Source organism: Nelumbo nucifera, chromosome 5 (assembly GCF_055504915.1).
Source record: "Nelumbo nucifera cultivar China Antique chromosome 5, China Antique-T2T, whole genome shotgun sequence".
Taxonomy (NCBI): Eukaryota; Viridiplantae; Streptophyta; class Magnoliopsida; order Proteales; family Nelumbonaceae; genus Nelumbo; species Nelumbo nucifera.
Window position 1 is genome coordinate 80159321 of NC_142653.1, and position 24828 is coordinate 80184148.

Here is a 24828-nt window from a genome sequence, read left to right on the forward strand (position 1 = left end):
TTATAACCACATACAAAAACTTGCACATTAATCCCTTAGATGCAAAATCGATTCCCGCAACCATCGGCTTTAGAGAGGGGGTTATTAGTGTCGTGTGTATCACCAAATACAAAGAAAAAAATTCACTCTTGATCAATGTTTTAAAAACCAACCCGAAGGCCAAACCATTTTTACTTACGGGTCGTAGGTCATCGATTCGACTAGCCTGGTTGAATGGTTCAACCAGCTAGGCCAAACCATATGTGTGTATAAATATATTTTAGATATGTTATATGTATTATTTTATATTTTTAATTAAGTAATCATTTTTTATGAAAATTTTAAAATTAGAATTAAAGGCCAAAAATGGATTTTTTTTTACAAAAATAATGGGGCAAAGCGCCTACAGCCCCTTGGGATGCATAAATCTCAAAATGCTACACAAAATTTTTTTAAAAAAAAAACCCTAATTGGACATCAAAGTACAAAGTTATATAGCCTCCAAAAGTTTTGTATGCATTGAGTGTACAACTCGCGACTTGGTCAGTGGGTCAAATGAGTCAATGATCAAACTAACCAAATCAAACAGTCTTGAATAAACCAGATCCAAAATCCTAACCAGGTGACAGTTCAAATGGTTCGACCAACTGGGTCAACAATGGGTCACTTAGAAGAGTTTTGTATTGCTCTTGATACATTCAGGAAATCAGGAGTGACAGAATAATGCTGTTGCTCAGAAGTCTGGAAATATTTTATTTTTACCGTTCGTTATTACTCTAGTATCGTTTTAATATGCCATCATAGAATCCCGATCATCTTGGACATCAGAGTATAAAGTTATATAGCCTCCAAAAGATTTGTACGTATTGAGTGTGCAACTCGCGACTTGGTCAGTGGATCAAATGAGTCAATGATCAAACTGACCAAATCAAACAGTCTTGAATAAATCGGATCCAAAATCCTAACCAGGTGACAGTTCAAACAGTTCGACCATCCAGGTCAACGGTGGGTCACTCAGAAGAGTTTTGTATTGTTATTATACATTCAGGAAATCAGGAGTGACAGAATAATGCTGTCGCTCAGAAGTCTGGAAAAATCTTATTTTTTCCGTTCGGTATTACTCTAGTATCGTTTTAATATGCCGTCATAGAATCCCGATCATCTTGAACAAAAGTACTATTGACAAGTAGGACAGTGACACAATAATGCTAGAATAAAAGAGGTCCTATTTCATAGTTACATGACAATTTGGACTTTATTCTCTCACATTATTAGTATCCGAAGCTAACGTCATTGGTTTACAGTTCAAGAGTTGGCATTCGCAGTTATTTTTTATTCTTCCAAAGTCCTCGAAGCCAGAGATGAACAATCAAGCCCGTTTCTATCCATATCTTAAAAGTCTTGTATTTACAGTTCAACCAGAAAAAAAAAAGGACAAAAAATGGTCTATAGCATAAAAAGGGAGAAAATAAGGAAAGCAAAAGAATAAAGAACAACACATAAGAAAAGTGGAGAAACAAAGAGAAAACAGGAAAAGCTATATTTTATATTTATTAATACCTCCCTATCGAATATATTAGCTGAACCTAGTAGTAACAAAATTCCTATTGCGAAATTAATTGTGCTTTCTCTCCAATGGAAATCGAGAGATGGAGGAACTCTGAAAGCACACATCAAAGCATGGATTTCTCACTTCCTCTGCCCTTCTCATGTTTACGCCTTTAGTAGAGGAATGGAAATAAAACCACAAGATCACGCCATTTTAGTTTGGATTTGCCGGTGGATATGTACAAGGAACTCAACATAAGAGAGGCCGCTCGGAGTCTTATCTTCAACCATATTAGAAAGGAAGAGAACTCCTGCATAAACAATAGAAGTTGATGCATCTGCATATAATTGGGCTAGAAGCAAACAAAATTTTCTAAGCAGTGGAGTGCTGTTTAATTACCAAATACAACTCCACCTGCCAAAATATTTAAAGAAACTAAATACTTCCACCTCTTGGAAAAACAAGCACAAAGCAACAAAAACCCATGCTTTCAACGCATCAATCCTTTATTTCCTTCTTAGTTCAAGCTACAAAATACCTAGTTCTTTTTTTTCTTTTCTTTTGAAGAGAGTAAAGAAGAAATTTTAAAGAAACAATCTGATCGGGTGTCAAGGTAACACCACACCAGTTAGATGCCACTATGAAATCAACAAGAGCACATTACAAACTGATGGGGTTTAACTTGCAATGAAAACAGGAATATTGCCCAGTACAACTAAAATGTGAAACAAGAAGCAAATTCTAAAGGTGGTTGCACTGGAATGTTCTAAAGGTGGAATCCAAAACCAGAAGGTTACAAGAGCACATTACAAACTGATGGGGTTTAACTTCAATGAAAACAGGAATATTGCCCAGTACAACTAAAATGTGAAACAAGAGGCAAATTCTAAAGGTGGAATCCAAAACCAGAAGGTTACAAAGAGGCAAATTCCATTTATCAGTGGCCATTTAAATCTTGGGGGGGGATCCAAAAAGTGTTGAATTCGAAAGGGGCAAAATATGCCATTTTTCAGAACTTGGAATCCATATGGAATGAAAATAATTTCAAGCACAGCTTCCAGTGGCCACTTGGAATCCACATGGAATGAAAATAATTTCCTCTTTAAAAGCATAATTTCAAGTTTAGTAATGAATCCATTTCTACATTTGTCTGCAAGTGCCAATCTATTGTTAAAGTAATGAATATAGCCAAGCATGAAGTTGCATGGATGGTTATGATGCCTGAGAGCTTACCAGATGGATCTCCTTTCTTGCACAATCTTAGTCTGCAAATAATAATAGAGCTTCATAAATCAAATGAGATAGAAGAACGATTTGAAAGTTTTCCAAAAGAAAAAAAAAAATAAGGAAACATTTGCTACACAAAACATATTCCATACCGAAGATAGGAACATCTTTGGCGCCTTATCTCATTAACAGCATCATTTAGTTTCTTCGACAAGGGATTATCATATTGTTGCAGCACAAGCTGGAATACCAACATAGAATAATCATAAGGCACACAGTTAATTGCACAGATTCACACAAGAAATTAACATACTGTTCCATCAAATAACAAACTTCAGTTGAATTTCTACTTTCATCATTCCAATAAATAAATCAACCAATAATGGCCAACAAAATTAAAATAATTAATAGAAAGAAAATCAAATATGAACACATTATGTCAATCAGACAATGAAAAAATGATGCGTAATACATTTGTGTGCACGTGTAAAAGTTTTGGTATGTAGAATACCTGCATAGGAATTTCATCAATAGAGGAGCTCCCAAATAGTTGCCGCAAAATATCAGGGTTAACTGCATTCCCAACATAAAGCAGACCATCCTCACCATTCTCCAGAAGATATATACCATCCTCAGATAAATGCTCACTGGAAAGTGGCTTTGTTGGGGGGATCAGAGACCCATCATACTCCTGATAATTGACCAGAAAGACTCCATTGTTACAGGGGTTAAAAAATCAATAAGCAAATTTGTGAACTAACAGTACTAAATCATACCTCTGAAATAAGGTTATCAATAGCTATCATCCTCGGATATACCAGAGGAACTGCCAAATGGGTAGAGAGGGAGGCAACACGAGTAATCCAATACGAGCGATCATCAATTCGGCCATCAGTTCTCAGTCCTATGCTTTTAACTAATGCTGAAAAATGGGCAAAACTACATGTTCAGTAGAACTCTCCTTTTTTTCTTAGAAAGGTAAAGGTAAAGGTTGTATCATATTATATCAAGAGGAAACCCCAACAAAAATACAAAAGTCATTCCTATCATGCAAAGAAAGTGAACTAAAAATATATCTTCTGTTCGTTTGCTCAATACTTTTTATGTACATGTTCACAATCCTAGATGGAGGATTGTGTAAGTGTAAGCTTGTCTTACACTGCCAGTCCCAATCCTAGATGGAGGATTGTGTAGAGTTGTTTACTAGCATAAAAACATTTAGCCAATAATCCAATATGAATATGAATCCCAAAGCATTTTACATGGCTCTTAATAGAGCAAAATGGCAAAACAGGATTTATGTAGCTTAAGCCAAATAGTTGGGGTTAGGGTTGAATTGACTAGCAACACGTACTTTGTAACTGGTAAGCTATTGTATGGCATACAAGAGCTGTATGCTAGAACTACATAGAGTAACATCAGAAAATGCCATAGATATTTTCAGATACTTGATACCATCAAGTTTTGGACGAGTGCTCATCTGGGCAGCAGCATCTGGTAAAACAAACCTCCACAAAGAATCAACCAAAGAGTTTTGAGACAACTAAGCTGACATCCCTTGTAAGATGGAATGCAACCCCAACAAAAGATATATCAAATTATTAAAGAGTTTAGTAGTTATGTCCACTGCATCTTTATATATTGTTGGCATACTAAACTGTATCCATATCTAACAAGATATTCCCCTCACTGAAATGATTTAAAAAATAAACTCTAAAACCTTTTTCCAACTCCAACTGCTTGCGAGTGAATAAGACAAAAACAGATCTTCATCTTAAGCATCAGTAGGCAAGATTAAAATTTGGCATTCTAAAATAATGATAGAAAAGAGACCACAACTAGTATTAAATACCACATTATATCCACACATTTCAATTATCAAATCCCAAGGAAGGAAATACCAAGTGTATATAGAGGCAGAAGCTTGAGTGCCTCAGGAAGAATTAGTTGTCCAGAGGATGATACTGTTGCACAGAATTTCCGGTAAGAATGCAAAATGTTGATGCAAAGATTTGTCATTTGTTCCCGGACTTGCAACAGGGGGGTGGTAGGTATTTCATTTGCCGCTACAGAAGAAACATAAAAAATAAAAAAAATCAAATTAGCTTATATGAAAATAAAACTCTACAAAAGAAAAGGCAAAACTGTTATAGCTGAATCAGTAAAAAACTAGAGAACATGAAAAAACTTGATGCTGAATAGTTTACAAGTTTGAAGCAATTGGGAACAAGATGGAAGAGGAAGTTTTGACAGAATAGAGCAACAGATAAAAAACAAAGTCAGCAGAACCACAAGTACACACCCTGCTTCAAGAAACATGCGAATTGAGTATCCAAATCAGCTGTACGGAACAGGTTGCTGAGTACAGACGTGCAAGGAAGTGATAAAGTAGTAACTCTGATTCTTCTTTGACCGTATACAGTTGTGTACAGAAGGGCACACTAAGAAAATTAAATACAAAATCAAAGTCAAACAAGATTTCTTTTGCCAAAGGAAATTTCACCATATTAAATGTGAATATGATAAATTAGGATCTATACAACTTGCTGAGCAGATTTAGTTTGCACCTGAAAAGCACATTCAGCTCCCTCCTGGAATTTATCATCATGTTTCAAGGTGACCATTATAGTTTTGTCACAGTCAATCTGCACAATGGGCAGCAAGTTTTTAAGAGATAAAAACTAATCCACTTAGGAAGCAACTTATACAAAGGCATCACAAAAGATGCTGGAGGGAAGGAGCAAGATAAAATGAGAGAGAACCAACAAATAAAACAAAAAATCTGAACACACTCAATCAAATAAAAAAGTCTAATTCAAGATCTTACAGATATAACTAGGAAAACAAGAATGAAAGAAGAGCCACTTACAATAAAAGTTGATATCAGTAATAATTTACTTCAATTGGAAAGCTTTCTGATTTTTTAAGCCATCTTTCTTCAACTAGAACTTACATAGTTAAAAGTTAATGAAGCTTTCAATATTAACAAATTTACTGCAACTAATTCTTTCTTTTAATATTCATTTGCATATTTTTGTTAAGCGTACCTCAATTCAATTAAACTAAGCCTTGCCCCAATTATACGAGGTTTGCTACATGAATGTTGTTTCACCAGTCTGTTATATCTATAGTTGAATTATGAATATGTAAGTTAATTTTCACTTCTTCAACCCATTTCCTTTATGGTCCGTCACCACTAGCTTTGTAACAGATCACTTGTGCCACAGAGCATTTCTCACTTAAATTAATACCTTTCAAATTGTAACAGATCACTTCTCACAGGTGCAGTAGACGGTCTTTTCTAAATGTCACTAAACCATCTTGGTCTACTTCACCCCATTCTATCATCTAATAGAGATACTCCTAAATTCCTTCAAATAAGTTCTTTTGTTAAGTGTCCTTTCAAGTTTTCCCACCCATCCATTTCAACATTTTTCTACTACACTCATTTTATGGACATGTTTCATGACTGCCCAACACTCAGCTCCATAAAATATTGCTGGTGTTGGGCACCCCTACATTTTGCCCATCCTGCAGTGATTCTTTGGGTGGCATCCTCCTCAATCTCTTCCTTTTTGACAATTATTGAAGCAAGGTAAATAAAAGAGGTCACTTTTAGAAACTCTTTGGTACTATAAACACAACACAAGGGAAATGAGAACCAGATTTATAGAGGACCCTGAGATCAGCAAATGGCACAGCTGATACTTTATCTCATATCCCAACTTCAGAAGACCTCTGCTTGACAAGAGATGGAAGAGTGTACTTTTCTTTTAATCAAACTTAAAGAAGTTTTCCATTAAAAAAATACAGATGCAAAGATGGTGGAAAGAATGTAAAAATGGCTGCTTCATAGTAAAATCGTTCTGCAAAGCTCTTATTCCAGATCAGAATGAGCATTCCAGCTTCAAAAGGGATTTGGGGTAACAATTCTTCCTAGGATGGAAGCTTTTGCTTGGCAGGTAGCTTTGTATAGTGTTGAAGATTAATTAGTTTTATGATGTTTTTCTGAGTAGCTGTTTATATTAGTTGTTAGATAGGAGGTGGGGACCACAATAGTTATGTGAGTCCAAATTTTATTATGTTTTTTGAGTGTTATATATATGCTGTTTTATGTTTTGCCGCTCTATAAGGGCATAGTTGTCTTTGTACTGTTCTATTATTTTAGTATAAATAATAAGTGAAGGGGGTGGCCAGAATTATTGCTCTGTTTTCTTTCAACTTCTCTTCTTCTCTTCTTCTCCTTCTCTCTTCCTTCTCTCTTCAAGAAACTACTTTCTTTCATATTTTTTTAATTCAGCAGATTTCTACTTGGTATCAGAGCATCAGCTAGAGTTTCTTGAAGCATTATCATGCAGCCCTAGATCAGCCGATTGCATGAAGAAGTAAAGGGCTGATCGATCTGCTATAGATTGCCCAGTTCTTGGAGTTTTTGGTGGGATCTAGACATCAGGAAGGTGATCTACTGTTCGACATCAAAATCAGGAAGAACTGGAGTACGGAGAAGAGTCCTAGAAAAGTTGGATTCTTTGTTTCTGGTCTGATCTTGGGCGCCCAGGTATTGTTAGTTTTCTTTTGATTTTCTAAAGAGGGTGGTTTGGTTTCTGAAAATTTCTAGGCCTCCCGGAGTGATCGATTCCCTTTTCTCTCTGTTGGGAGGTGTGGGGAGAGAGATTTCCCTCTAGCTAGGGTTTTCTTCTTCTGGAAGGGTTGGTTTCTTTGTGTGGTATTAAATTATTTTTTGAAGGTCTCCAATCTATTTTTTTCTTACTGTTGAATTGTTTGAAGTAAAATGGAGAATTGGAAAATCGAGATGAAATCTACCGGTACTGTGGGATTGGGTGTTGGAGGTAGTAGTGATATTTTTGGATCTGGGATCATTACTACAGTAAAACTTGATGGCACAAATTATTTGGAGTGGGCACAATCAGCTAAGATGGCTATTGGTGCCCGTGGAAAATTAGGGTATCACACTGGGGATGAGAAGAAACCTGATACAGACTCTTCCCGATGGGTGCAAGAGAATTACATGGTAATGTCTTGGCTGTGTAATTCTATGTTACCTCATATTGCAAAAAATTTCCTATGGGCTGTACCGCCAAGGAGATTTGGGATGGAGTGATTGAAACCTACTCTCAAAAGCAAAATGAAGCCAGAGCCTATCAGTTAAGAAATCAGGTTATAAGTATGAAACAGGGAGAAAAACCTCTTGCTGTGTATTTCTCCATGCTGAAAACCCTATGGCAGGAAATAGATCACTTAGAAACTGTGGTATGGGAAAGTGTAAATGATGCATCAACTTATCACAAACTGGTAGAGAGGAATAGGGTTTTTGAGTTCTTGGTAGGGCTGACCCCTGAATTTGACATTGCTAGGCAGCATATTCTTTCTAGGGAGGGTGTGACACTCTCTCAGGCCTATGCCTTTGTCTCTGGAGAGGAGAGTAGGAGGAATGTAATGCTGAGACAGCCTGGGATTGACCAGTCAGCTATGGTTGGTATAACAAAACCTAAGCCGAATGGAGACAGGGAGAGTAGTGAGACTAGAAGGGAAGATAAGAAGGACTTGGTGTGTGATTATTGCAAGAAGCCTAAGCATACCAGGGACACTTGTTGGAAGCTTCATCCAAATCTTATGCCTGCTCAGATAAGAAACAAGAAAGGAAATGCAAATGTAGCCACTACAAGAGACTCTTCAGCCCCTCTCTCCCAAACTGATTGGGAATCCATTGCAGTAGCAGCAGTGAGAATAGAAATGGAGAGGTTTGGACAACTTATGAGTAAGAAAGATTCACCCAGCCCTAGCCTTCCAGATGGACAGCAGAATGCAGGAGCCAATTACACCACTTCCTTTGCACATACAGGTAGTCCATATGCAACTGCGAATCTTGCATCCACTTCAAGTAAGGAGGGACCTCCCTGGATTATAGACTCAGGAGCATCTAAGCATATGACTAATGCCCCTACCATTTTCAGTTCCTATCAGTTGTGCTCTGGTAGAGACAAGAGTCTCTATAGCAGATGGCTCACATATGCCTATTGATGGGAAGGGGACAGTTAGAGTGACCAATGATATAACTCTGTTCTCTGTTTTACATGTCCCTAGACTTCATACCAACCTACTGTCAGTTAGTTCTTTGACAAAAAATTTGAATTGTTCTGTGACCTTTCTTCCTGGTAATTGTGTTTTGCAGGATCTGGAGTCAAAGAAGATGATTGGGAGTGGTCGTGAGGTGAATGGAGTCTACCTTTTGGATGAGATTCCGAGACATCAGGGTCATGTTAGCAGTAGTAGTAATAGTTGGTCAGAGTCGGTAAACCAAATTATGCTTTGGCACAATCGCTTTGGACAACTTTCTTTTAATTCTTTGAAATGTCTTTTCCCAAAGTTGTTTGAGTCTGTTCAATTATCTACTTTGGAGTGTGAGAGTTGTCAGTTAGGAAAGCATTGTAGACAGTCTTTTAAACCAAGTAATAAAAGAAGTACTTTTGCTTTTAATATTGTTCACACTGATGTATGGGGGCCATATCAAATCCCTTCCATGGGAGGATTCCGTTACTTTCTCTTGTTTGTGGATGATTATACACGATATTCTTGGCTATATTTGATGAAATCACGTGATGAGGTTCCTAACTTAGTACGACAGTTCCACCAGATGGTTCTCACACAATTTGGAGTGAGAACTAAGGTTTTTAGATAAAATAATGCAAGAGAGTACTTTGAGAAAGATCTAACCACGTATCTTTTAGAACATGGTGTAGTTTTTTGAAGAGAGAAGGAAGAGAGGAGAAGAAGAGAAGTTGAAAGAAAAGAGAGCAATAATTCTGGCTGCCCCCTTCACTTATTATTTATACTAAAATAATAGAACAGTACAAAGTACTCTGACTTTTTTTGTTAATGGTAGAAAAAAATTATTGAAAGAAAAAAATCAAGTACAAGAGAACGGACAAATGATGTAACAAAATGCCATAACAATAACCCAACCTCCATATGCACAAATGATGTAAATATGTTTTTTTTTCTTTTTTATTTTGTAGTAGGATCCCAAATAGTTGCCTTGGATAGCTTTGTAGCTAATTTGGGTCAAGGGGTACTTCTGTAATTTCATAGTTTGGCTCCTAGTCAAGGGCTTTTAGGTGCTCCACTGTTGGTTTTGGTCTCTTGGATGTTTTTGTAACTAAAGTTCTCTTTTGGAGGAGTTTTTTGAAGTTATTCTTGTGCTTCAGGAGCTGTTTGTAACAATGTTTTAAAACGCGGAGGCATGATGTGAGGTGTTCCACTACCTAGAGGCGTGAGGCATGGTTCAGAATGTAAGAGGTGACAAGGAGGCTTAAGAGGAGGGGGATGAGGAGAAAGGAGGAGGAAGGGGAGGAAGAAGAAGAGGAAGGAGAATCTCATCTTTCTTTAATTTTAATTAAAATCTTTTATATTAAAAAGAATGAAGATGCATAGCAGTAGTTGAATATTTTCCTTTCCAACCATCTAATCTCCTTTCCATCGTTTCCACTATTGGTCTCCATAGTGCACCTGATTCTGAAGCTCCTCCAACCAGCATCCCTAAATAAGTGAAAGGAAGTTCCCCTGTGCTGCATTCAAAGGCCCCAACACACTCCAATAAAACCTATCTTTCCACCTCCCCAACTCCAATTATTACACTTTGAAAGATTAACTTTCAGCCCCGTCAAGAACTCAAAATTTGCCAAAACTGCTCGTAAATTTAAGATCTGCTCAACTGATGCATCCAAGAAAATCAAAGTGTCATCTGCAATGAGTAATACAAGGTCCCTCTCTTCCCACCTTGAATCCTTCAATTAGACCCAGTTGACCGCTTTTCTCAAATAACAGATTCAAAACTTCAATGACCAACACAAAGAACATAGGAGATAATGGATCCCCTAGCTTAATTGTTGTAAACCACCATTTTGGTGAGGATTTGAACTTGATCCAAGAGGGTTTTCTCTAGATAATGGTATCCTCAAGTTGCTGCTAGAGAAGAACATATTGTAATCCCATTATTGTTCTTATAATGGAGATTTTTCTGGGTTATGCCCCATAGTTTTTCCTCTTCACATGGGAGAGGTCTTCCACGTTAAAAATTGATGTTGTGTATTTGTATTGTTGTTATTCTAAGTTCCATTGAGATTTGAGTCGGTTTGGAACAAGCCATTTTGCACTTGGGTTGTGTAGTGTGAAACAGAGTAATGTGACTCCAAAATACTCCGTTTTACCACTATAATAGTGTATTCTGAAGGCAAAACAGAATATTCGCAGGTGATGCCCAAAACTGGTTTTAGATTGCTTCCAAGTGTTTTGTTAACCACTTCATTGTGTTTTCAGGACCTAAAATTTCAATTATTGGGAGCTTGGGTTTTGATGAATCAACCCATTGGGTGCCCTCCAATCCCTCTATCATTGTGTCTCCATGCAAGAGACCAGCTTGACGCCATTATCACTGTGGCAGAACAGTTCCAAGAGGAGTTTCACTACAAGTTCAGTTCTGAAATTTCTAGGGATCTTGTTTGTTTTTGTTGTTTTCAGTTTTATATTGTTGTGCTTACTGTTGTTCACTCAAAGCACTGCAAATAACTTGTTTGTTTGCCCACAACAAAAACCAATTTACTATCACTCCAGAAAACAAGAAAAACTCCAAGCCAAAACACCTTTTGTTACAAATCAACATCAACACTAGCACCAACCTCTTGTACCGCCAAACATCAACTCCAAAATATTACTCTCCTAAGAACTATATACTCTTACCAAAATCAATAACTCCTATCCAACTGAAATGCTAAAACCCCCTAATGTCAAGTAGCGGACTCAACTAGTACCAATCAGATCTTCATCCACCAACTCCACTGCTTTGTTGTCTTGATAACAATCCATCACACAAGAGAAGCAAGAGGTCTATCACACAAGTTTTGGTTTTAAATTCTTATTTCGTACATAAAAGATTAGTTTTGTAATTTTAATTATAGTTCTATCTTTTAAAAAATGCCTTGTATTAAGAAGATGAATGAACAATATTAGCAAAAAATGGACTTGTTTTAAAAAATGGACATTATTAAAAAATGTCTCCTTAAAAAAAGCAAGAATGTGCAAGTTTTAACTACAACTGTTTTTGTTTGCAGTGCAAATTCCAGTTCGATATATATATGTACTTTGGTTCAGTTTTGCAAGCATTTGGAAAGAATACATTTGTGTACTGAAAGCAACAGCTATCACAACTTCCAAGACATGTTTGCATTCAAAATGAGAACAAAGTTTGTATCCAAAAATGGATACAATCTTTGCACTCAAAGTGGGTTAATGTAAGGAAAGGTGGATTCCATTCTTGGAATTTCTCACCACAGCCAAAAACTGTTTGGAAAAGGTACAAAATTTACCAATGTAAAACTGAACCAACTTTGCATTTTCATGACCCACCATAATTGTATTTGTACTGAACATATTTGTTTTTCCACCGCAAACAAACGCAGCCTAAGGTGCACACCAATGCTGAAGCACAAGGTGCACCAGGGGCACACCTTTTGAAAGTGTTGTGCCTGGAACCTAGGCGAGGTGCAGACCTTAAAATGCACCTCGCCTGTGTGCCTAGTCATGCCTTGTAAATCACTTTGAGGTGACCAAGGATTTCTATGGAGATTTTGCTGTCACCTGCTTTATAAGGGAGCAATAGGGCAAAGATCTTTTGGAGCCGCATTCCTTTTGTGGTTTGCAGAAGCATTTGGAAGGAACAGAAGAATCTTTGAAGATGGTAAAAAAAGCCATGAAATACCATCCTTGGCAATTGGAAATACAATTAGATGGGTTAGAAGATCAGCTAAAGGTTAGGCACTGAACCATTAGCAAGTAATAAACAAGGGTGAATCATCTTGGGCTGAATTCTAATAGTCAAAATCATCTTGATTCAGTTTCTTTAATCTAGGCACTGAACCTATGTAATTCTTATTCTAATTAATCTATTGAAAGTTTCCATTTCTTATAAAAAATGGAAAATACAACTTGGTTTTGATCCTTACTGAATTTCCTAATGTTTCTTTTATAGATAACCAGAAAACTGTATTAATTAAGGAAAAAATAGAATAAGTACAGCACTCCCAAGCCAAGCCAAACCCACATTAAGAGACTAAGTTAGCCTAGAACAATTGTCCCTTGTGCACCCCTTGTTTTGCTAATGCATTTTCCATTGTATTTCCTCTCCTGCTGATCCATTTAATTTTCTTTTTGAAGGACAAAGAAAATTTTTTTATTAAAAAGAAAAGGAGATAAATCAGAGGTGATAAGATATCAACAAAAAACAATGCAAGCCCCAAACCCTCAAGGTGACCCAAATACCCTGCAGCTTACAATCTTGAAGACCCATCCAACCCAAGCTAAGAACCCGAAACCGACCCAAAACAAATCCCCAAAGAAAACAAAACCACTGGCCCGACAGATGACCCAATCAAACCCCCTTCCTGAAACACCACCCTTCAGACTTCATCCATGAGAAAATCCTCCTGAGACTTCCTCATCCCATTCCTTGCTTCCTTTCGAAAGTACTTTTTTCTTCAATTTCTCTTCCTTTTTTTTCTCGAATTCCTCGAAGGCTCTCCTAGAAAACTCCTCACCACCTCAGAAAAACAGACCCAGGCTTTTCCCAATTGTAACTTCCCTATCCACTATCTTCTGAAGAGCTGCAACATGCCATCGCGCATCACCTGATTCTCTGTCAATAGTATCACTGCTATGCCACAACCTGTTCTCACCTGAACTTGCTTCATTGCCCCCCCCCCCCTCCCCCCAATGATCTGAACCAAATATCCCCATGCCACTCACTCTTTTCCTTCTACACCCCATGATCTGAACCATTTAAAATTAGCCCCAACCTCACCTGCTAGCCTCCTTAATTCTCTTTTACTTGACAGAAAGTCCATAGCCCTTCACTGATGTTGATCATCCAACTTATCACCAACAATGAGTCACATTCCACCCCTAAATGTCTAAAACTCAGCTGTCTTGCAATACTTAAGCCTTACAGAAGGGCTTCAGAAAATTGTACAGATAAGAATGTTAGAATAGTGTATACCCTTAGCTCCATCAAATTGATGTATACAGAATTCAATGAATTAATAAAATCAGATCATTATTATTTCATGTTTGTAATTGGTGTGTTTTCAGTGTGTTACCCCTTAAACTAGACATTTATAAGAGTTGTGCTTAGAAAGTTCTCAACCATTGGATAGACTTGGGGAGTCTATCCTAACAAGGCTAACACTAATGTCTTGCCGAAATGGTGGAGCAACTTCTCTTAATTGCTAGGGTTAGACCCAAGGTACAAGCAGAATGTGTTTATGAGAAACACTGAACAAGGACCAATTTCCAGTTTTTCCCTAGACCTTGGAGATAGATGGGCAAAATTGGAAAGTTGCACTTAACCCCAAACTGGATAATGACACTACACTGGGTTAGGGATCGGATTGCTTTTGATATGCTAACCAGTAAGATCCTCTTATGGTCAAATACCTAGGTGAGTGATCATTGTAATAGGATCAACCCCACCCCTTTGTCAGACAGAGAATATAAAGGTTAACACTCTCTCTTATGGAAACCTAAAACTACCAATAGTGGATTTTGTTTTTTTTAAATCATCTTGCAAAGTATATTTATATTTATAATATGTAATTTTATGAAAAGATTTTCAAAAGGTTTTAATCCCGAAATCCATCTGAGTAGAGAGTGTGACACTGAATTATCCTTGGGCTTCATAGGGTGGTTGAAACCAAGGGTCACTTAGACTCAAGTGTATATTGAGCCCAATTCAATTGACTCAGGAATTTACTTGGTTTACCTGGTGAATTCAGCCCATGTGCTTTTCCTACATGGGCCAAACCCATATGGACTAATGTAAGACTTCTTTGGATCCCACGCCATACATTATTCAAGCCCAATAAGACTTGCAATAGTTATGTTAGTGAACCACTTGAGTAATGGGCCTTAACCCATGAGTAGTCACATGACAGCTCATGTGCTTGGGTCAAATATGGATATGGATTTGGGTATGGATCACTCTAATAACTAATTTAATTGGAGGTCTAACCAAATCAGATTTGGAAATTCCTATTTACATTAGGATTAGTTTACCTATAAAGGGGAGATGAGACGTAGAGGTCAACACATGCTTGTGCACCTCATTCTTGCATGGTGTTCTCCACTCTCTTGCAACCCAAAACCCTAGTTCGACCTACCCTTGAGAGACCATTCTTCTCTTGTTCTCTGTTGTGCTTTTCTTGCAAAACATCAGAGAAATTAAGTGGTTAACAGCTGCAAAAAATCTAAGCAAGTTTGAAGTGCAAATCAACTAGAAACGTGTTGTACGATCAGCCTCACTGTTCAACCGCACCATCTTTAGTTGGGAGGACGATTTGAGATTGAATCTTGGGCATGAACCACCACTCTGGGAGCTGTATATTGTGGTCTCCAAATCAGGTTGGATCCAATGCTAGATTGATCCTAGGAGAATCTGATTCTCAATGTTTTGGACTGTGAAAATTTTAAAATTCCGGCCACTAGACCCCAGCAAGGTTCGGCCTTTTCTGTGTTTTAACAATCCAAACAACAAAGAAATCGGTTACCACAACTGGGCCAGAATAAAAAGCTACAACTACAGACCTAACATCTTTAAAGACTCCTCTTATGCCCAGGGATCTGGGCTTTCAAAAAATCTGCTGTCAAAATTCAGTTTAATTCTCGTGTTGCTAGAGGGAATCCACACCTCATGCACTGTCAGTTTCTGCAATGAGGAAGTTTCTATAAGTCCCTAACCTCTAAAGAAGTCATCCAAAGAGAAGTCACTGAAAATTCCATAGACCTGGTCCAGTGTACATTCCTTACTTGAATGCCTTCAATATGCCTTCAATTAAAGCAGTGTTTTAAAAGCACGAGGTGCAAAAAAGGCGGAAGGGCCAATTTGTGCCCGAGGCGCATGCCTTTTTGAAGCAAGACACAAAAATACAAAAAACAATTGCTAAAAAATAAAAAAAAAAGTCAGAAAATTCAAAAAATGCCAAAGTATTCAAAAAATGCAAAAAAAATAAAAAATATTAAACATAATATTAATAAGAAAAATAAACTTAATGGCTTAAAAAACCTATTATCTAAAATTAAAATACATAAACATAAAATGTAAAGCATATTCAAATGAAAATTTAAAAACAAAATCAAACACAACATTTTCAAGCATATAAAGCCCACAATTTCTTTTTTGCCTCGATTGCATTACTTCAAGTAGCTAATGTGATATAAAACATATTACATTCCTGATTCTACAAGTCGCCTTTGTGCCACACCCCTCAAGGCAAGCCCAAACAAGTCCAAGGCGCAAGGCACATCAGGCCTGCGCCTTTTGAAAGTGCTGCACCTAGGACCTGGGCGAGGCGCCTACCCTAAAATGTGCCTCGCTTGTGCGCCTAGGCGCGCCTGGAGGCGCACCTTTTAAATCACTGAATTAAAGCAGTCACTGATTTGCTCTGGGCCCACTTGATCACAATTTACAAGCCCGAGCCCAGCCCAAGCCTGGGCCCAACCCAAGTATGTCAAATTTCAGTTCAAGCTGGACCTGGGTTGGAAAGATGGAGCTTGACCCCAGTCCCAATCTAGGCTTGGACCTTAGGCCCAACATTTAGGGTTGGGCCTGGGTTAACATTAAACCAGAACCAGACTGCCTGCCTTGCACCCCTATCTGGTTTATAGCTTACATGATGGTCTACATAGTAACCTTTCAATTTGATGTATTAATGTTTTTATATTTTTGCTGGTAGAGTGTTATCATAGCACCCTTTTTAGAAGTATGGTGACCTTTTTTTTTTTTTTTGCATTTACTATTAAGAAAAGATTACCCTGATTTCCAAACCAATTACCATTAAACTTATACTCCATATATGTTTTTTAATCTTAGTTATTTTAAATCATATACCAGCCAAATTATCATACTCCAGAATTCAGATTGCATTATCTTAATACTAGTAAAAAAATCATGTCTAAGCATCAAGGTAAGGAAATACATGCATGTATAAATATAAAAAACTTTCACAGATGGAATTAAGGTGCCATAAAATCATGCAACCAATTACTACAAAAATGTCATAAACAATAGCCGTGTACAAATCATTCTTCTTTATAATTCAACATTTAGAAGTTCGGTCAAATCACTTGCAGCATCAGCGATATGGAGTCTAGATTTAGTAATTAATACTTAGTAAAAATAAATAAGAATAATATTTTTCTGATTAGAAATCTTAAAAATATTCTATCCTGTGAAGCATTATCCTGCTATGCAATCTCCAAGAGTAAGGTTTTTCCCTTACCTTTTTTGTGAATTCAAACAGGCAACAAATTTCCAGACACAGATAAAGCCAAGAATTTAGGTTTTTGTATTTCTTTCTTAATCTGACAGGAATCTACTAGCATTCTCTAAATAATGCATGAAAGCTAGGTATTTTGTGAAAGGCATACTAACCCCAGGAAGATCAACATCTGTTGGTATGTGTTTGCAAAAATTACCATAGTATTCTTGAACTTGAAGACCCTGCAAAAGAAAATAATTATCGCAATTACTTTTGTTAAGCAACTAGTAAGCTACAGAAGAATAACAAGGGCATAAAAATATCAGCTAAGGGATTTATACTTCAGTGGTATGAGGAACTAACCTGGCTGCACCTTACACGCATTACAGCCTCAAAACCCTGGGGCCTTGTAACATTCCATCTAAGATCATTGTAAAGCTTTGCAGAATCAGAAAGAACTGAAAAGGGGTAGTAATAATAAACCTGCAAGAAGAATATCATCTTAACCATATAAAGCAAAATTTAAATTTATATGATGATAGAAAAGCATTTATAACATGCTCCAAAATTTAAATTTATATGATGATAGAAAAGAGATGGCATAGCAGGGATTAATATCACCCCCAGAACATTAATAGAATGGACTAAGCCTTATCCCACTATATGGGGTTGGCCAGATAAACATGAAAGGAAACGACATTCAAAATAAAAACAAAAGGCAACTGATGTCAAGGGAGAAAAAGCTCAATTCAGCTTGGTCTAAAAAGAAACGAGCTTTTGATAAGCTATTCGAGCTCAGATCATGAAAAGCTAAATTCAGCTCGGTCCAAACCAAGCTTCGAGCCAAATGAAGCTTGGCTCATGAGGCTCACAAGCCTAATCGAGCTTTCATATATATATATATATATATATATATTATTTTTATATGTATAATTTTTACATTTTACAAGTATAATTTTTTATAGGAAGATTGGCTCAAACGTACAAGCTTTTGAGTCAAGCCAAATTCGAGTCAAGACTCTAGCTCAAATCAAGCTCAAGCTTGAGCCTCATGGTTTTTTGGTGAGCTAAGCTTGAATAGCCAAATATCCAGCTCGGCTCAGCCCGAATCCACCCCTCTTTTAATATAAAAGACATTGGGAGAGGCGGCTAGATCATTATTAGCTTTCTCTTCCCTCTTCTCCCAACTTCTCTTCTTCTCTCAAGAAACTTTCTTTGTTTTCTCTTTTCTTGAATCTTTTTGTTTCTTTTATTTTCTATTAACTGGCATAGTAAATTTACAGCAAATGTAATGTCAGATCTGGTGATAGTTAAGATAGTTTAGTTTCCCAACCAACCATCAGTACCTCCCAAGATCATCAAAGAGTTCTCCAAAATCACTACCCAACTTCACATTAGGATCCATAGGTGTGTTACAGGTTTTGAAAAATTATATTGAATCAAGCAATTTAAACCTGAATCGAAGCTGGTTCAAAACCCAACTCTTCTTTTATTTTTTGCTACAGAAAGCAGAACAGTTTATTTACATTAAAGTAGTTAGTTCATAGTCTAGCAACATTTTTTGTGCTTCAACTAATTGCTACATGAATCACAAAACAGAAAGCAAATTCAAACAGAATCACAGGTCTCAGTGATGGTATTGAGTGAAAATCTCTCATGAGAAATAACCTAAGCAAGGAATTACTCATAAGGAATAACCTAGAAATGGCTCAATGTCCTCTAACCAACCTTTGTCAAGTTTGAGAATTGAGACATGGTATTGGCATCTCAATAATTAATAGTTAACATCATGATTAAATGCATAACAGAATAACAAGTTCAGATATACCTGTCCTCCAGTAGTTCTTGGGACAACAGAGACGGAAGCAATATCTACATATGTCTGGGTAGTTATGAAGACATCAACACAAACCTGAGAGACATTGAATAATTAAAACTATGTATTAACGACAAACTATTAAATTATACACATAATCTCCATTTTCTGCAATAGCTCAACAGAGAAAAGGTAAACACCAAGCCTGATCAAATTTCCAATCCATATCTTCCTAGTGTAGGGAAACAAACTGGTTCACTTAGACCTCACCTGGTACTCAGCAAATTCTATTGCCATTGTCTTCAAAGTCTTGTCTGCCGGTTGGAGCAATTTATGGGCTTCCTGAAATTCGATGATGGATGGAGCACTTTCAATAGAAATGATTCTATCTTTCCTATTTACAGCAACTAGGCTCCTATGATACCCGGATACCTGTACAGGGGTGCCATATTGTGTCGAAAACTTCACTTCTAGTGTAAATTCCAATTCCGACACTTTACATGGCCACATCCCTGCAATATCCGGGTATTATAGAAAGACTATGCTTCTATAAAAGAATAAAATGCACAATAAAAGGACACAGTGATTTTGAAATCTGTTTATCTATAATGTGAAGAATCTCTGACATTCAGAAGCAGAACTGCTCTTTTTCAAAATCTTTGTAATATGTTGCAAATTTATGGCAGAATAAATTAATGAATTTACTTTGTTTTTGTTTATATTGCCAGCAAAGACAATACTCCCCCAGAAGACAATCAAATAATTGACAGAAAACAACCACAGGAAAACAAGGATGAAAAATATGTTATTAGTACTACTCTGAAAAAATTACCTCCAATCTAATTCTGAATAAACATACACGAAAACACAAATAAACAAAAAACAAAAAACAAAAATAGAGAAAATTAATATCAAGAACTTAGTAACAGAATCAGCGTTAATTGGATAAGGATCTATGATGGACACCCATTGGATTACAATAACAACCAGTTTCCCTTTGAATTTTCCAACCTTCTCTCTAGTGCATATATTTATCGTTCCACCATTAATTTTACTCTTTTGCAAATTGGTGCCAAAGTCCCCAAGTGGCTTTACCTTTTTAATATAAGCTTTGCTCTATGGTACATGTTTTATTTCATTGAACAGTATTTTAAAGGAAACAGATACATTATATGATTTCCTCCCACAGGAATCCATTTTTTCTTTCCGGTTTCCCTTCTCCTTTTCCATTGGTCCTTAATGATAATAAAATGAAATGCATCTTTAAGTTTTTCATTTAGCAACCGTAAACATAAAAACAACTTATCATCTTTTCAATCTTTGGCTTTGATTTCAGCAGTTCTTTTTTTATCTCTTACAAGTACAGTGTTGAAAACAATTTTATTATGTTGAAAAAAACTAAAATCAGAATATGGAATTTTATGGAACATGGATGCTCTGGAACTTAGAACTGATGTTCAGTCATCAATGACATTATACAGAAATTAACCAGGTAGAACTAATTTTTATTGGATGAGTTTTAGCTCAAATTATGCATAATGCACTTCAATAGAGTAGTTTTAGATATCAAACAACCTGAATAAGTTATTTTTTATCATTGTACCTGTTTATGCGAAGCTATATAAATTTAAAGCCACCTAAATTAGTACCTATAATATTTTTCAACATAAATTTCATAATTTTCCATTTCTCTTACTCGTTACTACTATTGAGTCACTAATGAAAAGGTGCAATCCTGAGGCTTATCCTGAAACTTTTCTTTGAAAAAAGTGAAATATTCATTGTATTACTCCGCAAATACTCTTGTCAAGCAATATGCCATTCTCATGTCTTAGGCCGCCAGCATCTGGGAAAATTTACACCAGTCACTTGAAGTCTAGCATATCACCAGAAAATTAAAAGCAAAGGAAATTACAAAGAATCTTTCCTTGATGAGGCTGGAGTCTAGGTCAACCTTCCCAAGAAAGATATTAGTCAGCTTCGAAATCCATAACTCATATCCAGTAACTAGGTCACACTTCATAGTAATCATTGGCATAACTCTTCATGTATATGTTCTTATGATAAAGAAGTTATGCAACTGAAAGTAGGTGACTTCCCTTCTATTTCTTAGGGTTGAAAATGAATAGGATATCAATCTGATTTGAATCTGATCCATTTATGCCAGATTTGGATATCTGGTAGCAGCTAAACGAATCAAATCAGATTGACAAATGTGATTCATTATCGGATTGAATCCGGATATTGCATGGTTCAATCCATGACAATCCTATTTGATTTGATAATATATTTTATTTACCAATAATCAAATTATAAAAATATAATATATTTTTTTATTTGGCATCCTTGCTCGATAGTTGAGACCCATGTTTCAAAGAACTAAAGGGAAACACCAGATTTCAAAACCAGGGAAGACTGAAGACATTCTTTTTCTGCCCATTGGTTTTCACCACACCTAAACCAGAGATAGGCAGACAATGAATGGAGTAAGTTCGCCATTCATCGCCAGGTTAAGGTTTCACCATCGTTGGAATATAATGGCTCCTGCATTTTTTTTGGACTCAGAAAAATTAGGGATATGATTGCGGACCTTTCCTATGGTACATTGCATTTGGCGGAGACAGCTTTCAAGGAATTTATTTCAAGGGTTAAAGTTGATTTTGGGTTGAACAGTGGGAGAGGTCTTTCTACCTATTTCGCATCTGGATTTTTTTGAGAGCATTCAACTCCACTGAAATTATGATGATTGATGAAATTGGGCCTTTTTAAGCTCAGCTGCAGCAGCTTTCTCTAATCCAAGTGTGTTCTCCTCTCGCAGGAAATATTTAGTCTTTAGTTGCAGAAATAAAAGATACTTAGTGCTGCTGAATGTCTGTCTTAAAAGAGTGAGAAAAGGGCTGGTGAATCATTGATACTCCATTAACTTTTTAGCTAGATTTTTCACAATGAAGGCTACTTTCAATGGGTTTCCAGAAAATAATGGAGAAGGTAATTTGTTTATTTCTTTATTACATTTTTTCTTTATTTCTTCGTTTCCTTCTTTCTTGTATGGACATTATCTCAGTTCTCAAATTTAGTTTCAATCTTAAGTTTGATAAAATGGTTTAATTGTTGCAGTCTATACTTGTTATTTTGCTAGTGGAAATCTGTAAATTTTCTATTTTTTTTAATTGAACTGAATCAGATTCAAATTGGATATCCAATTATATAATCAAATGAATTCAAATATCAGAGTTTTGAGATTCGTCGGATTCAAACCAAATTCGGATATCTCATAATTCTTATTGAAGCAAATTTAAATATACGTCCAACCGAATTTGATTCAATCCATTTTGCATCCCTACTATTTCTTGTCTATTTTATTAATTATTCAAATTTTATCTTTTACATGTTCAATACTTGTTCTGTCTAATGCACCTAAACCCAACTAATGACAGAATCCAAACTCCAACTCCAAGCTAACAGTCTATCTAAATGGAAATAAATTGATGAAACCAAGCACAGGAAAGGGTGTCAACTCAAATTCAGACATACATACCTTCTCTCCTGCAGAGGTATTAGTTCTTCCTTCAGCTTCCCTAGCAGAAAGGGCTCCAATACCAACTGATGGCAACACTGAGTACCAAATAACACATTTATTATAAAAGTTTGATGCTTCAGTGTCCATCTTTCACTTGTATTCAAGTGCACAAATAGACACAAAGAAAGAAAATTATGTAATTCAAAACAATATTTATATGCCAAATTAAATGCTCCAATACAATGAATTCAATAAAAAAAAATCATAGAATGCAGGAGACAAACTAAAGAAACTACAAAAAACTAGAATAGCTTAGAACATCTTATATACATACACACGCGCATATACATACATACATATATGTATGTATGTGTGTGTGTGTGTGTATATATATGTATGTATGTATATTGGTGAATCTCACAAAATTTGCATATTGTGTTGTTGGGAATCACCGATTTTACAGATGCATGAGAAGTAAATATCTTATTTTTGTGTCAGAGATAACTGCATCAATATCATAAATAACAACATTATTGTCACCTTATTCAAGTTTCATATTCAAAGGTATCATCTGCACAATGATTATTGTGTGTGAATTAACACATTTTCAGACAAGGGACACAAAGCGGCGGTGGAGTGAAACAATGTCAAATAACATGCCAAACAAAAGTACAACTTTATATTTTTTATAGACAACATCCTATGATATAGAGTGAAAAGATATTGGCCCTGCCTGACTGAAATACAAGAAGCTTTCCCCCTGTGGTCTTCATCGCCAAGAAAGCAGCCTACAATAGAAAAGACTATATTTGGTCAGATTAATTTAAAATCCATAATATTATACAAAACCTGAATTCTCAAAGTTGGCTGACAACTAGACCTGTTCATGGGCCAGGCTTCAGGCCTGACTTACACTGTGTCGGGCTTGGGCTTCGGGCCGGGCCCCATTCAAATTTTGGCAAAAGCAAAGCCCGAGCCCGGCCCATGAACAGGTAGTGACAACCGCCAACTACAACTCTGTGAGCGAAAACTTGTTTAAATGAGTTCAAGGACACCAATCTGTTTAACTAAACAGTGTAAGAGTTGTTCAAGGGAACTGATAGGAACCCACCAAGTATTGCACTACAAAGGAGGGTGCTATATATAGAACAAAATAAATGGCAATGGCATTTAATTAGGCATACCTTGATTGCCGCACCAAAAGCTGATTCAGCAACTCTGTTATTCTGAAACATGGTTGGAACGTTCTCCAGTAACTGCTCCAAATGCTGACGGCACTGAATTCTCACAAGGAATTATAAAATTAGCTTATAAGTATCCTAGAAAAATATTAAGTAGAACCTCCTTAAATAATTATTCATGTAGACCTTGATAGTTTATGTCAAGCAACACTAACCTCAGAAAGTTGAACAATGACATCAGTTTGGAGAGGGGTGTAGACATCTTGAATATCAGGAACAATGAGCATCAGAGGCTGCAATAGTAAATTGAAAATCAAAATGATCATAACCCCTTTATTGATAAAAAAATGGTCATAACCCTTTTCAAAAACAAATGATCATAACCCCTTTCAGTTCTCAGTTATAAGAGCCGTATGGACATTTTCTCTGATTGGCAGAGCCATATTATCATTTAACACAACAATAAAGCTAGGTGCATGCATTATGAGGCACAGTTGGGGAAATTCCAGGATTAACCAAACTTCAATAAACAAATAGTACCACATTTCAGAAACCTACTAGCCTTATTTGCAATCATTTTATCATAATATTAGCACTGAACTCTTGTTCTTACAAAGACGTCAAGATAAAGTTTTCAGACTTTGTTACACTGTTGTCCACATGATCAAAAAGAAAAACAAAAAGAAAAAATATAAAATACAAGATCAGTATCTGGCCCTTTTCTGCTAATAATTACCACAAATACACCACATCACTTTAACTATTAAAAAATTACAAGGTGTCTCAATAAATTCAAATTGCTCCAAAAAGTAAATGTTCAAAGAAAGGGTAAAGTGAGGAGACCAGGATTGAAATCCAGAAATAATGACACCACAATGCAACAATAAATGGTATGTAGAACTTGTAGATATAAAAAATAAAAAATAAAAAACTTTGAAATTTGAACTATTTTTCCTTTTTGATTATAACCTTTATCATGGCACCTTTGTTTAGTTAGGAGTGCCAACTGCCAAGAACTATTTTCCTTATCCTTTTCTTTGGTAGGTTTGCTTGGAGCAGTTTTCTAAAAGGCATGCATTACAAGAATGTATGTTCACAGGTGAAGCTAGCGTTAATGCTACTTTAATAGTTTTGATACCTAAGAAACCCGTAGCTGTACTCCCAAAGGATTTCAGACCTAGTTGCCTTGTGACTAATTCATATAAGATCATTGTTAAGGTCCTATCCTTGAG

At 36.2% G+C, this 24828-nt stretch overlaps 1 protein-coding gene across 2 annotated transcripts in view; it reads right to left on the bottom strand.

Moving 5' to 3' along the window:
* Nucleotides 1–1341: 1341 nt before the first annotated feature.
* Nucleotides 1342–24828, bottom strand: part of LOC104593849 (protein transport protein SEC24 C) — a 58892-nt gene continuing 35405 nt past the window's right edge. For both annotated transcript variants that reach the window (XM_010253882.3, XM_010253881.3), the window contains exons 10-25: nucleotides 23812–23889; nucleotides 23600–23692; nucleotides 23149–23203; nucleotides 22434–22510; nucleotides 19166–19237; nucleotides 18908–18991; nucleotides 17443–17562; nucleotides 17253–17321; nucleotides 5323–5400; nucleotides 5058–5196; nucleotides 4657–4821; nucleotides 3532–3677; nucleotides 3267–3446; nucleotides 2908–2996; nucleotides 2762–2793; nucleotides 1342–1838 (exon numbers count right to left, since the gene is read on the bottom strand). In XM_010253882.3, coding sequence (XP_010252184.1) covers nucleotides 1732–1838; nucleotides 2762–2793; nucleotides 2908–2996; nucleotides 3267–3446; nucleotides 3532–3677; nucleotides 4657–4821; nucleotides 5058–5196; nucleotides 5323–5400; nucleotides 17253–17321; nucleotides 17443–17562; nucleotides 18908–18991; nucleotides 19166–19237; nucleotides 22434–22510; nucleotides 23149–23203; nucleotides 23600–23692; nucleotides 23812–23889 — 1584 coding nt within the window. In that variant the 3' untranslated portion in view covers nucleotides 1342–1731. The remainder of the gene's footprint in view (nucleotides 1839–2761; nucleotides 2794–2907; nucleotides 2997–3266; nucleotides 3447–3531; nucleotides 3678–4656; nucleotides 4822–5057; nucleotides 5197–5322; nucleotides 5401–17252; nucleotides 17322–17442; nucleotides 17563–18907; nucleotides 18992–19165; nucleotides 19238–22433; nucleotides 22511–23148; nucleotides 23204–23599; nucleotides 23693–23811; nucleotides 23890–24828) is intronic.